At 53.9% G+C, this 13,252-nt stretch overlaps 2 protein-coding genes across 2 annotated transcripts; one reads left to right on the forward strand and one right to left on the reverse strand.

Moving 5' to 3' along the window:
• Window positions 1-1,558: 1,558 nt before the first annotated feature.
• YBX2 (Y-box binding protein 2) lies at window positions 1,559-7,600 on the forward strand. Its single transcript, XM_080923460.1, has 9 exons — window positions 1,559-1,862; window positions 2,501-2,564; window positions 3,865-3,898; window positions 4,761-4,850; window positions 5,425-5,709; window positions 5,880-5,983; window positions 6,123-6,300; window positions 6,603-6,687; window positions 6,782-7,600. The coding sequence occupies exons 1-8, from the start codon at window positions 1,589-1,591 to the stop codon at window positions 6,651-6,653; spliced, it is 1,080 nt and encodes a 359-aa protein (XP_080779586.1). The 5' UTR covers window positions 1,559-1,588; the 3' UTR covers window positions 6,654-6,687; window positions 6,782-7,600.
• A 141-nt stretch (window positions 7,601-7,741) lies between these two features.
• On the reverse strand, window positions 7,742-13,252 carry SLC2A4 (solute carrier family 2 member 4). Its single transcript, XM_080923459.1, has 11 exons — window positions 13,013-13,252; window positions 11,642-11,758; window positions 11,376-11,548; window positions 11,165-11,289; window positions 10,938-11,053; window positions 10,663-10,825; window positions 10,369-10,556; window positions 10,104-10,208; window positions 9,890-9,991; window positions 9,180-9,383; window positions 7,742-8,731 (listed from the first exon to the last, which is right to left on the reverse strand). Exons 1-11 carry the CDS (start codon window positions 13,043-13,045, stop codon window positions 8,528-8,530), a joined length of 1,530 nt encoding a protein of 509 aa, XP_080779585.1. The 5' UTR covers window positions 13,046-13,252; the 3' UTR covers window positions 7,742-8,527.

The following is a 13,252-nucleotide window of genomic DNA, read 5'->3' on the forward strand; positions in this document are numbered from 1 at the left end:
TGTACCAGATAAAAACGAACTCTGTATAGTGTCGCCCATGTCCTCTCATGTGAAAGAGACGGTCCTCGGAAAGAGTGACTCAGAGCCGTCTGCAGATTGGGAACTAACACTTATTCTGGTCTGTGGTGCGTTGTTCCAGATGCCAAGATTACTACAGAAGTCTTACTGCTGTGGCGTTTACTGCCTCATGTGTGTTCAGAACATTAAAGGAAACAAACGGTCAAACCCACTTCATATTTTTAAAAATTCACGATAAGATAGGATAATTGGTACTTGGGGAGACACACACCCTGGAGACGCAAAGCTAGCAAGTTTTAAGCAAACTGTATGTACAAGGCCGGTGAGCTAGGGGTCCCAAAATCCTGATCCTAAGAAGATCTGAAAGTACTCGATGGAGGACACCAGAACTTCGGCAAGAGGCTCAGAAGGCCAGGTTACCCAGAGGAGGCTTAAAAGAACTTTCCTGGAGCAAAAATAACGTCCTTTGGTTTACTTGCTTAACATGAGCTCTGCCTGACCTCACTGGGAAGTGAGTCTTCCTGCCTTGGCTTTCTCAGTGCCGGAATTACAGGTGCTAATCTACCATACACAACCTAACAAGGTATCTTAGGGTGTTGGCTACATGTATGGATATTTTATTAAAACTAAGGAAAGAGCTTCGCTTTGTTCTAAATCTGCTTTTTTCTAAACTTTTTTTTTTTGTTCTGAACTTTGCTTTTTTTTCTCATTTCTTGAGACATTGTCTCTCACTGTAGTCCAAACTGTCCTGGAACTCACTGTATGACCCAAGCTGACTTCGAACTCAGCAAGGCTGCGCTGGGGAGGGGAAAGCAAGAGGATCAGGAGCTCAAGGCCAGGCTGCGCTAGAGACCTTATTTCAAAAGCCTAAAAACATAAAGACGAGGGACTTCTGCTTGTGATAGCCACTGTGCCCGCCCTGGGGTGTGCACGGACGTTCTGTGCGGGAAGGTACCCAGGGCAGTAGCGGGTGGAGAGTAGTCCCGGCACCGACCGTCTGAAGAGTGGAGGTCAGCGGGACCCCTCGCTGCAGAACCGCGGCTGCTGGCCGCTACCCCCACCCAGGTCGTCAGGGGCAACCCCGGAGGCTCGCCCGGGCCCCGCCTTGCGCGCAGAAACCAGGTGGCCGTTGGGACGCCACCAGCCGGTTTGATTTCCCGCGGCCGGTGGAAAGGGGCGGAGGGGGGAGGGGAAATGAGCCACTAGCCAATGGGCTGGGCCGAGTGTATCACGTGACGGCGGGGAGGCGGGGCCCAGGTGTACTTACAGAGATGCTGGAGGGGGCGGCAGCTTTAGATCGGAGTCCAGGAGGCGGGGCTGGCGTGCGGGCCTGGGGGATTGCGCGGCTACGATTGGCCGGCGGCTGGGAGGCGGGACCTGAGCGCGCTGCTTGAGCCGACTGCGATTGGCCTCGGCTCAGGGCCCGCGGCAGGCGTGCGGGCGAGGCTCGGGGCGCGAGGACCGAGCGTGGTGGCCGGTCCGCGAGCCGGGGGGAGGGGCCGGGGTGGTGGTGGTGGTGGCAGCGGCGGAGGAGGCGGTGGCGGCGGGGGCCGGTACTGGACCCGGCGGGATGAGCGAGGCGGAGGCGGCAGTGGTGGCGACAGCGGCCCCTGCGGCGACGGTGCCCGCGACGGCGGCAGGGGTGGTAGCAGTGGTGGTACCGGTGCCCGCGGGAGAGCCACAGAAAGCAGGCGGCGGGGCGGGCGGCGGGGGCGGAGGTGCCTCTGGCCCCGCTGCTGGGACCCCCTCAGCGCCCGGCCCTCGCACCCCTGGCAACCAGGCGACGGCGGCCTCGGGGACTCCCGCGCCCCCGGCCCGGAGTCAGGCGGACAAGCCGGTGCTGGGTGAGGGGGGGTCACGCGCTAGGGCGGCTCTGAGGGTCGGCGGGCTGGGGGAGGGGCAGCAGGGTTTGGAAAGCCGAAGGTAGGCCTGACCCAAAGGACTAACTGGTCCCGGAGCTGCCGAACAAACTATTAGTGGATTCCGCTGGAGGGAAATCTTGCCGCACTTCAGGAGCCAGAGGGCGGGGCAGGCAGGTTCAGCTAAGGCTTTGGGTAGGAAAATAAAACCTCAGGGTCTAGCCACACCCTGTTTGTGGGATACTTGGTGTAGTTGACTCCGGTTCTTGTTAAGTAAACCTCTGAGCTTGGGAAGCAGGTGAATGGGACCCTTAAATTTAGGAGGGCCAGAACGGCTGCTGAGCTTTGACCCTGAGGGTGGACCAGGTGAGTACCCGGTTCTAGGTGAAAGACCTGAACTTCGCAGGATGTCAGGAACATTGGTTTGAGAGCCTGAAAACCCCCTGTGTGAGTTCTTCCACTTAGAACTAGGGTAAGAGTACTTTGACACTTCCATTGAAATCTGGTTGACTTGAAGCTTATTAGGGAGACAGGTTAGATTTTAGCCTAGTTTTCTCTCAAAACTCAATCCAACTCCATCTCTTCCCCCATCTTACTATCCCCACTGCATCTCTGCCTGGCAGCAATCCAAGTCCTGGGCACTGTCAAATGGTTCAACGTCCGGAATGGTTACGGATTCATCAACAGGTATCCGAGGAACCCAGGGAGGGGGAGGAACGGGTGTCTTTTTCCGAACTGACCTGTGGGATTGGACACCTTATTTCATCTCTACCCCTGCCAAGACACATGGGTGTGATGCCCAGCTGAGGCTGGTTGAAGGTCTTTAACCACAGCACAAATGTATGCTTATTGGCAAGAAGAAGCTGCACCCACATCTTCAAGGACAGCAGAGGATTAATGATCCAGGAACTTGGCAAACCTGACCCTGACCTTCCCAGCTCCTCTGTCTCACCTTCTGGAGTTGCTGCATTATTTTTAGCATACTGTGTGCCTTTGGGGTGGAATGTTTGAGTCCTCACTGATTTCCTGGTTAAGGGCAACCAACACTCTTGGTATCTTCACAACTTGTATCTCTTAAAGAGCTGTAGCTCATTTGAACCATGACCCCTCTCCCAGACGGAAGCTGGTGTGTGCAGGGAAGGAAGGAAAGTGCCTGCCCAGCCAGAGACTGCTGCTTTGCTTCAGTTGTGGCTCCACCCTTCCCAAACTTTGGGAGAGGCTGTGGCAGATTCTGACCTAATAGAGCCAGGTCCCCCCTACTCTGGCCTTCCCCAGCTCAGGCACCCTGCCCAGCCAAACCCTCCTGGGAGCCTCAGTTCCCTCTTTACAGGCTGACCTTTGTGCAGATCCAAGTACTTTAAAACTAGAACATTTGTTCTGGGGAAGGCAGCTTCCTGCAAGGAGTCCTCCTGTCCCCGTCATAGTCAAGGTGGTGACAAAGACTGAGAGAGTGTCCTTTCACCCTTGTTCAGCTTGTGTGGAAAGCTTGTGGTTCTCCAGGCTGAGGGTGGCTAAGGCTTTGTGGCTGTTTGGAGAATGTCCTAATGTGTTCTCACAGCTGTGTACCCCTGGCTCTGGCCCTGCTTTCTCTCCTTGAGAATAGAAGAAAGGAGCCTGTGGAATTTTCCATCCCCAATAGGGGTTGAAGGGAGAAGGGGATATTGGCCAGGGACAATTAGACCTGGCACCAGCAGGTTCTGAGGTGCCTCTGGGGTAGAAGGTGAAGCTGTCCTGGTTCCTTCAAGGTGCCTTTGCTACCTCCTCCTATCCTTATGAAGTCCAGGTTTCTCACTGTGGATTTACAGCATGCTTCCCTTTGCATCAGCTTTTGGGGCCCTGGTGACTTGCTCTTGCTCCCAGGGTCTCATCCCCAGGAACTGGAACAGTGGAGAGGCTGGGCCCATCTTGGGAATGGGCAACTAGGGAGGCCTCAGTGGAACTGAGTGCCGTACCCATCATCCCCTTAACAACCCATCCTGTTCTGCAGGAATGACACCAAGGAGGATGTCTTTGTTCACCAGGTAAGAGCTAGGTCGGCTTTCGGAGGGAAGGCGCCTGCCCTCTCTCTGGAAGCCTTGCCATAACCCCTGCTGCACACAGTATATCTCTGGTTCTTCACAACAGCCTGCCCATAGCTGGCCTCCCACCTGCCTCAGGTGCCTGTGTGAACCACCATTAGCCCAACTTTCCTTGAGTTGCTAAACAGCTGTCAGAGTGGTGTGTGGCCCTCAGGGCACGGCATGCTCACCACCACCTCCTGGGACCTGTTAACACCACAGGAAGGAATCAGGCAATTTTCTGAGGGAAAGGCCAGAGACACTTGGGTGCAGTGAGTCTCAGATTGTGCTCTGTGGACCAGCAGCAGCATCACCTGAATTCTCAGGCCCCACCCCAAGCCACTGAATTAATGAGACTCGGGGCTGGGGCCGGGCACTCTGTTGTAACATACTCCCAGGTGATTCTGATGCTGGCTAGTTTGAGAGCCACTGCTGTGGTGGAGGTGCTCAGTGGGATCGAGGTAAGAAGCACAGTACGTTTTCCCCACTTTACAATCCAGATGCTTCAGCCTTTGTTTTGCTTTTGAGTTCCTATTGCCTTAATGTTTTGAAGTCCTTTAGGGGTACAGGGGAAGGGGGTACATCTTGGGGATAGCTGCTCCCTCAGACCTCTAGCTCATGACTTTTCCCCTACTAATATATAACAGGCACTGTGGAGCTGTGCTCCAGGCCCTCCCCTACTACTTTGACCACTTTCTTGCTCTGCCCTCCAGCCCTAGACTCCAATAAAATGTCACCAAGAATGGAGTTGGGTGGAGGCTGAAGCTGGTTCAAGGAATCCCGACTTTGCTGCCCTCACTTTTCTCATGACTTTCCCCCCAACCAGACAGCTATTAAAAGAAACAACCCCAGGAAGTTTCTGCGAAGTGTTGGAGATGGGGAGACTGTGGAGTTTGATGTCGTGGAAGGAGAGAAGGTTTGGGAGCTGCTGTGGGGTGGAGTTGGTCAGGACTGTGGGAAGGTGGCTTGGAGGTCGGCCAAAGCTTTGGCCCTCCTGGGACCAGCAGGGCCTCTGGCTGTGGTGGAAATGGGTCTTGTACTCTTGCCTGGATGTTGTCAAATGCTAGAGCTGCTCTGGGACATGTCCTAAAGAACCCATCCCTGTCACCAGCCAGTAACATGTGGGTTTCTTCTCTTTAGTTCACCAAGCACTTCATGTCTGTTTTCTACACGGGACCCCAGCCCTAACAGGACCCTCAGTCAGTCCTCTGGAATGAAGGAGGGACAGTGACTCTCTCTGTCTCATCCTGTCCTGTCTTTACACTCTGGGGGGAATGTGGCAGTTATTTCTAAGGACAAGTTGTTTCTTCTCAGATGGGTACAAACTCCTTCTGCTGCCCCTCGGGGGAGGGGAGAAAGGAGGAGTGGTTTTGAGAAGTAATAGGGTAGAGGACTTGGGCCTGAAGAAGGGGGACAGCAGTGATCTTGCAGGTTTGTAAGTGCTGTCTGTTGTCAGGGCAATTCTGATTGTTCCCTCTCTACCTCCCCAGGGTGCAGAAGCTGCTAATGTAACTGGGCCTGGGGGGGTGCCAGTGAAGGGCAGCCGCTATGCCCCCAATCGACGTAGGTTCCGTAGATTCATTCCTCGGCCTCGCCCAGCTGCCCCACCACCCATGGTGGCAGAGGCTCCCTCAGGTGGGACAGAACCTGGGAGCGAAGGGGAGCGGGCAGAGGACTCGGGGCAGCGACCTAGACGACGGCGCCCACCGCCCTTCTTCTATCGAAGGCGGTTTGTGCGAGGCCCTCGGCCCCCCAATCCGCAACAGCCCATAGAGGTAAGACAAGAGTTGCAGCCCAGGGAGTTAGTTCTCCACATAATGAAAAGAAGTGGGGGAGCTGAGGGCAGAGACCCTAGAATATCCTCACAGGAAGTAGAACTAAGATCCAGGAAGCACCAAGGACTCAGGGAGCTCTACAGCCCATCTAGGCCTTTGTATGTTCCCAGGGCTCCGATGGGGTAGAACCCAAGGAGACAGCCCCATTGGAGGGTGACCAACAGCAGGGAGATGAACGGGTACCCCCGCCCAGGTTCCGGCCCAGGTACCGAAGGTAAGACTTGTTTTGTCTCTCCCTTCAGGGTCCAGTGTTGGGCCTGTGTGAAATGACAAGTTCTAGAGCCTGGAACAGATGAGGACAAGACAGGGAGTCTGCCTAGTTCCCTGATCTGTCAGTTTGATTCTCTTTCTAGGCCTTTCCGCCCTAGGCCACCCCAACAGCCTACCACAGAAGGTGGGGATGGAGAGACCAAGCCCAGCCAAGGCCCCACTGATGGCTCCCGGCCTGAGCCCCAGCGTCCACGAAACCGTCCCTACTTCCAGCGGCGTAGGCAGCAGCCCCCTGGCCCCCGGCAGCCAATAGCCGCAGAGGTGAGGGTCTTGGTGTGAGAAAGAGGAGTTGTTTCCTGTCCTTTTCCTTTGCTCTGTCCTTTTGCACCTCTGCCTTCCTTGTCCCCATCCCCTGGCCTCCTGCCCAGCTCACCCCTGGCAGGCATTTCTCACCAGGAAACCTGTACAGACAGTCAAGCCCTTTTGCATAACCCCATCCCTGTCCCCAGCTTTGGGATGTGAAGTGTGGGAACTGGTTGGAAGGGATGAGAAGAGGTGAGTTAAGAAAAGGTTGAAGTAGGAGGTTGTAAGCAAGTAACTCTTGATTCATCTCCGCTCATTAGACCTCAGCACCCATCAACAGTGGGGACCCTCCCACCACCATACTGGAGTGACTCCACCTCAGAGGACACCCAGAGCTACCGTCTGGTGAGTGCTGCTTCTCTAGGCAAGTGACCAAGAAGACTGGGATTGGATTTTGCTAAGTTACTCTTTTTAAGATTGGTCTCTCTTTCTCTCTTAGGTATCTGCCAGTTTCCAACTGACTCTACCCAGCATCCCCCTCCCCCCTTTCCCATAATTCATGACATCAAAACATCAATCAGCTTTTCCCTTGAGACTCAGGAGGGCCAAAGCAACAGCCTTTGGCTTTTTTCTCTTTTTTTCCCCTCTCCCTAGCATGGGTTGAAGGAAGGGATCCATCCTTACTGTTCAGAGGCATCACCTCCCTCCCCTGGTCAGGCTGAGAAGGAACCAGCCAGCTCATACCTCCTCCTGATTGTTTTTCTTCCCCACCCATTTATTTTTTGTTTCCCTTCGACCTCCCCCCAACACCTCTGAAGCCATTTTATGAACTGTCATGTGCCACCTGAGCCTCCAGTAAAAACAAAAGCAGGCTTTCTTGTTGTCCTGGTCTCTGGCTCTTCTGTTTGAGGATGAAGACTCAACTCTTGGGGCTGATCACCTGTGGGACTGAGACCTGCACAGTGCGTAGGGCCTGGTAGTAATTGCTTGCTCCAGTATCCCTAGCTATTTAGTTGTGACAAGAACCTTTGTCACCAAGAGTAACTGGATCCATAACTGAGCGAGATCTCTGAAGTGTCTGGGCACTTGTGAATATAATTAAAGTACGGAGCCAGATGTGCCAGCACTCAGGAAGCTGAGACAGGAGGATTCCAAATTCCAAGTCACCCTGGGCCACGTACTCTCTCAAGAAAACGATTGTTTCAAAAAGTGGGGCATTTGGGTTCAGGACTGTAAAACCAGCTCTCTGGAAGGCTGAGGCAAGAGGTTTGCTACAAGTTCAAAGCCAGCCTCAGCTATATAGTGAAGTCCTAGATTTTGGAGGAGGGAAATGAAAGTGGGTGTGAATAAGTGACAGTTTAGAGGTATCTGCGCTCTGAGCCCAGGAAGGACAAAGTGGAAGAGGTGAGGCATTTTCTGTCTTATCACACCCTCCGGTTCCTACACAACAGCACACTCGTCTTCATACAGTGACTTTATGGATGAATCTCTATATACACATTTAATACAGCAGCCCTTGGGGTTCTGCTCCCTATCTGTACATACAAAAATACCAAAGGCCCCTCCCAACCAGTGTTTGTAGGCAGCCTTTCAAATCCCTTCCTGGAGGGGAACGAGAAAGTGTTGGTACCCACACTTGGCAGCCCTGGGGTACAGGCTAGGACCCCAAATGGAGATTCTACCATCCTTGCCCTGTCAGGTATGTACTGTTTGTGTTCCTTTGCCCTGGAAGGTGGAGCCTACAGCGAGGCAAGGCTAGATTTTGGGAGGGTGTATCCTTTGCCCTGGAGGGGTCAAGACAACCAACCCCCCTTCACCCAGAGTCTATGTGGCAAGAGTTGAGTGAAAGTATCCGCTTGTGGGAGGAGCCAATCTGAAGAAAAGTGCTCCCTCACACCCACCCTGCTGTTCACCCCACTGAATTCAGGGTGGGCCCACCCTCCTGCAGACCCCTTCTCTAAAGGGAACGGAAGTATTCTAGAGCTGATAGACAGGGGCAGGAGAAAGGCAGGACAGGAGAAAAGCCCATCTAGGTGGCCACAGCCTAGCCACAACACATAAATAATCCAAAAGAGTCACACAAGGGGAATGAGGGGGTACGTGAACCACCCCTCCCTTCAGCTTCCCAGTTCCCCAGGCTGCCATTTCCTTCATCCTGGAGGAAAGGGAAGAGAGGGCTAAAGTGCTGCAGAGCAGAGGCGAGAGTCTGGGTGGAGAGGGTGGCTCTCACACCCCGTGTTGCCTGTCAGTCATTCTCATCTGGCCCTAAGTATTCAAGTTCTGTACTGGGTTTCACCTCCTGCTCTAAGAGGGAAGGTGTCCGGCGGAAGGCAGCCGAGATCTGGTCAAACGTCCGGCCTCTGGTTTCAGGCACTTTTAGGAAGGTGAAGATGAAGAAGCCAAGCAGGAGGACGGCAAATAGAAGGAAGACGTAGGGACCCATAGCATCCTGGGACAGTTGGAGAGAGAAATGTTGACAGGGGTGGGAAGCCAGGAACCAAAGACTAAGGGAAGGGGCTGTGTAAACAGTGCTGCTCCTTTAGGAGGCGGCGGAAATAACCGGAAATGAACGCTCACATTGAAAACCTCCATTAGCTCTTTACCCTTTGCTCTAAGAGTGCACACCTGGTGTAGATTACTAAACCATTTATAGCATTAGTAGAAAGTTTATACCACTGGTTTATTTTTTAGACATCTAAGCTGCTGGACCACCTATTCCCACCCGTCTGTCTCTGCCTGTCTTTCCTTTGATTCTGGTGGAGTAGCTTTGCCAGACTTATCTTCCAGAGACCACCTGCAGGGCTGGGAGTCCCTGACTGAACAGTGAGGGAACTAGGGAGCTTTGCCTCCCCTCTGCCCACTGGTGTGGGAAACTGGGCAAGGGGTAGGGAACCTACCGCAACATACTGGAAACCCATGCCAACGATGAAGTTACAGGTCCAGTTGGAGAAACCAGCTATAGCCATGGCTGCAGGGCGCGGGCCCTGGCTGAAGAGCTCGGCCACAATGAACCAGGGGATGGGGCCAGGGCCAATCTCAAAGAAGGCCACGAAGCCAAATATGGCCACGATGGAGACGTAGCTCATGGCTGGAACCCGTTCCTAAAGACCAGGAAGGAATAACAGAAAATTTGGTTCTGGCCTCTAAATCTTCCCTTGCCTTTGGCCCAGAGAACTGAAATCTTTTCCAGGTAGAAGCTACTATTCTAGGCTAAAGCAGGCCTGGAGCATCTCCTGTCCACTGCCCTTTTAGACAGGTGTCACATGTTGCCCAGGTTGGCCTTGAACTTTCAAGGCCTCCACCTCAGCCTCCCAAGAGTTGAGCTGCCCTGGAGCATTTATTTCTGAGTGCTGCCATTTTGTTGGCTACCCCAGGAGGTTTCAAGTTAGAATATTCTGGTTTTCTTGTTCCCCTGGCTCTGAAGCTGTGTTCTATGAATCATTGCTCCCGAGGTTTCATAGGAACTATTAACATTTCCCTAGGCTCTAGTGTAGCCAGTAACACAGACCATAAGACACTAGCACCCATGATCCTGGCACATTCAGTCACAGCGTGGGGTTATCCCCATGGGTAAGACTGCTGTGCTGTCAAAGTCCCGAGGCCTCACCAGCAGCAGCAGAGCCACAGTCATCAAGACGGCACAGCCACACATGCCTGCCAGGCCCAGGAGATGGAGTGTCCGTCGTCCAGCTCGCTCTACTAAGAGCACCTGTGGGGAGAGTGGGGGGCCAGCGATCAGTTGGCGACAAAGGAGAGTAGGACCCCAGGGCACCCAGGGCTACGAAACCAGTGCTCTGGCCATTGCACAGGCAAGCAGTTACCGAGACCAACGTGAAGACCGTATTAACCACACCAGCTCCTATGGTGGCGTAGGCTGGCTGTCCCACCCCAGCCGACTCGAAAATGCTGGTTGAATAGTAGAAAACCTAGAAATGAGGGGGCAGGAAAGGTAAAGCTAGGGATGTCTGGTCCTTTATTCCAACCACACCAAACTGGACAGAGCCTGGATCCTAATGGTGGCTTGTTCTGTCTCCCTTTCCCCAAACTGGTACCTGACCCATGCGCTGCCTGGGTCCCCATACGTACAGCGTTGATGCCTGAGAGCTGCTGGCTCAACTGCAGCACCACTGCGATGATGAGAGGCTGCCGGTGGGTGCGGCTGCCCAGGAGCTGGAGCAAGGACATTGGACGCTCTCTCTCCAACTTCCGCTTTTCATCCTTCAGCTCAGCCAGTGCATCAGACACATCAGCCCAGCCAGTCAGGCGCTTTAGACCTGGGAGTGGGGAATATCAGGCGTTACAAAACCTGAGAGGAGGCCCAGTTATTAGCAAGATGAGGTGGAGGTATGAGGCCAGGCTAGAAGCAAGGCGAGAGCTTACTCTTTCGGGCAGGCCCCTCCAGGTTCCGGATGATGTAGAGATATCGGGGGCTCTCGGGACAGAAGGGCAACAGGATCAGCTGCAGGAGAGCGGGGAGTACCGTGATAGCCAGAAGCAGTGGCCACAGGGTGGCTGTGCCTAGCAAAGACTCCAAGCCCAACACCTGTAGGAAAAGACAGGAAAGAGGAAATGTGACTTTGATCTCCTTCCTGCCCAAATATGGACATTCCCTCCAACTCCTACGCCTAGCTCCCCACAAAGCCAGGTCTATTTACCTGGGCGACCAGAATGCCAATGACGATGGCCAATTGGTTGAGTGTTCCCAAGGCACCCCGAAGATGAGTGGGGGCGATTTCTCCCACATACATGGGCACCAACCCCGATGTGAGCCCTGGGCAGAAGGAAGAAGAGAGAGCAGAGGATGGCCGTATATTCCCGCACAGAAGCCCACACACGATCAGGGAGAGCAGAGGCAGAGTAGAGCCATAGCACCTGTGGGTACCTGAGTACGCGCCAATGAGGAAGCGTCCGAGAATGAGTATCTCGTAGGAGGCCGCGGCATTGGCTAGGCCCATGAGGGCGCCCCCCAGCACGGCCAAGACATTGTTGGCCAGCATAGCCCTTTTCCTGGCAGGCACACAGAGAGGAGGGCTGGTCATGACACCCATGCTATGGCCCTTCTCCTCCCCCGCCTCTGCCCTCCAGCACCATACCTTCCCAACCACTGAGAAATGATGCCAATGAGAAAGGAGGAGATCATGCCACCCACAGAGAAGATGGCCACAGAGAGAGCCCAAAGTGTAGTGAGGGTGCCTTGTGGGATGGAATCCGGTCCTCCAGGACCCTGCCTTCCCAGCCAGGTGGCATTGTAGCTCTGTTCGATCACCTGGGGATGGGGGGAGGAGTAACATGGGAGTGACTATTAATAGACCTTTCTCTCTCTGTCGTGTCCCCACCCTAATGGCTGTAGGTCACTCACTTTCTGTGGAGCATTGATGACTCCAATGTTATAGCCAAACTGCAGGGAGCCAAGCACAGCCGAGAATACAGCCAGGACCAGTGTCCCGGTCACTTGCTGCCGAGGGGGTTCCCCATCCTAGACAGACAGAGACAAAGGAAGGTATGTCACATAGCACTATGTCTGACTTCCTTCAGAGGCCCAAGTCCAGCTGGAGCATGAAGGTTCTGGGCTCCATCCAACACACTGGGTGAGAGAAAGTGGGCCATATTAGGAATTGTACAAAGATCTCCGTGTAAACAGAAACCTGGGCATGGAGAAAAAAAAAAAAAAAAAAAAAAAAAAAAAAAAACTGATATCTATGTCCACACTACAGGCAAAAGTTTGAGGATCTGGACCTCAAAATTCCCCTGTGACCTTGAGAAAGACTCATATTTGTGTGACCTTGGGTAAGTCACTTCCCTACCATAAAATGAACCTGGATTTCCCCTTCTGTCAGGTAATATTGCCTTCCTTGGCTACTGGTCAGTCGGTGAAAACCCTTACAAAAATCAAAATCAACTTTAACCGTCTCCCAGACAGTGCCTGATTGTATAAACGGATAAGCGTGTTAACATCATCTCTTCCCTCTGGAAGTTATCTCAGCTTGCTCCAGCAGGCCTTCCACAGGCCCCAAGAAGGGCTATTCTAGGAAGGACATCTGGGTCATTGCTTTAGGGTAGCTTTTAGGTCTAGGCCTAGCCTTTCCTCAGCTCCTAAACTTCGACCAAGTACTATGTGACAGGGGATTTTAGCAGGGAGAGAGAGCCATGCCCAGGGGAAGAGGAGGGATGGTAGAGAGTGGTGTGAGGGGCGGTGGCAGTGGTGGCTGCTGCTGGCGGCACAGTCTGTCTCCAAGCAGAAACCTGAGCTGGGGGGGGGGGGTGACACTCCCCTCTGCCCCTCCACCCACCACAAGGCCAAGAGAAAGTTCAGCCTCCTGGAAGACTGCCAGGAGTGGGGGTGGGGCCCCCCCGCAGTGCTCCAGTCCTAGAAATACTAAATCGAACAGCTCCGGGAAGGTAAGACTCCGGATCTGCCTTCCCAAATAGAGTCGTGGGCAGAGTATTATCACCCGAAGCAGCGCACAGTAGGGTAGGAGACAAGTTCTGGATTCCTCAGAATCCAGTCTCTCAGCCTGGGCGCATAAAGAGTCTCCTGGACCCACTCTGTCTCTTGGCGAGATTGGAATTTGACAGTCACGGGTTGTCTAGGCTGAATATAAATAGCCAGCCCCCCATCTCTAACCCCAGCGCCTGCGCAAGAACCGCCTCCTAGCTGACCCCAAACCCAAACCCAGCCCCCCCAAACCGGACCAGATTTCCCAATTCGCCCCGGAATGCTGAACCTTACTTCAGAGCCGATCTGCTGGAAACCCGACGGCATCTTGTTTTAAAGGAAGAGAAGACTCAAACGCTGCAATACAAAATGAATAGGGTATAGGGCCCCGGCCTGGAGGGCAGGAGACCCCGGCGTTCCGAAGAGGTGTGCAAAAGGCAGGTCTGGTGGGACTCACTGCCACAACCCAAGGAACCGGAGAGCACCAAGGCTCTCCGGGATCTAAAGAGACCGGCTTGAGGGGGAAAGATGCGG

Source organism: Micromys minutus (genome assembly GCF_963924665.1).
Source record: "Micromys minutus genome assembly, chromosome: 10".
In the NCBI taxonomy this organism is placed as follows: domain Eukaryota; kingdom Metazoa; phylum Chordata; class Mammalia; order Rodentia; family Muridae; genus Micromys; species Micromys minutus.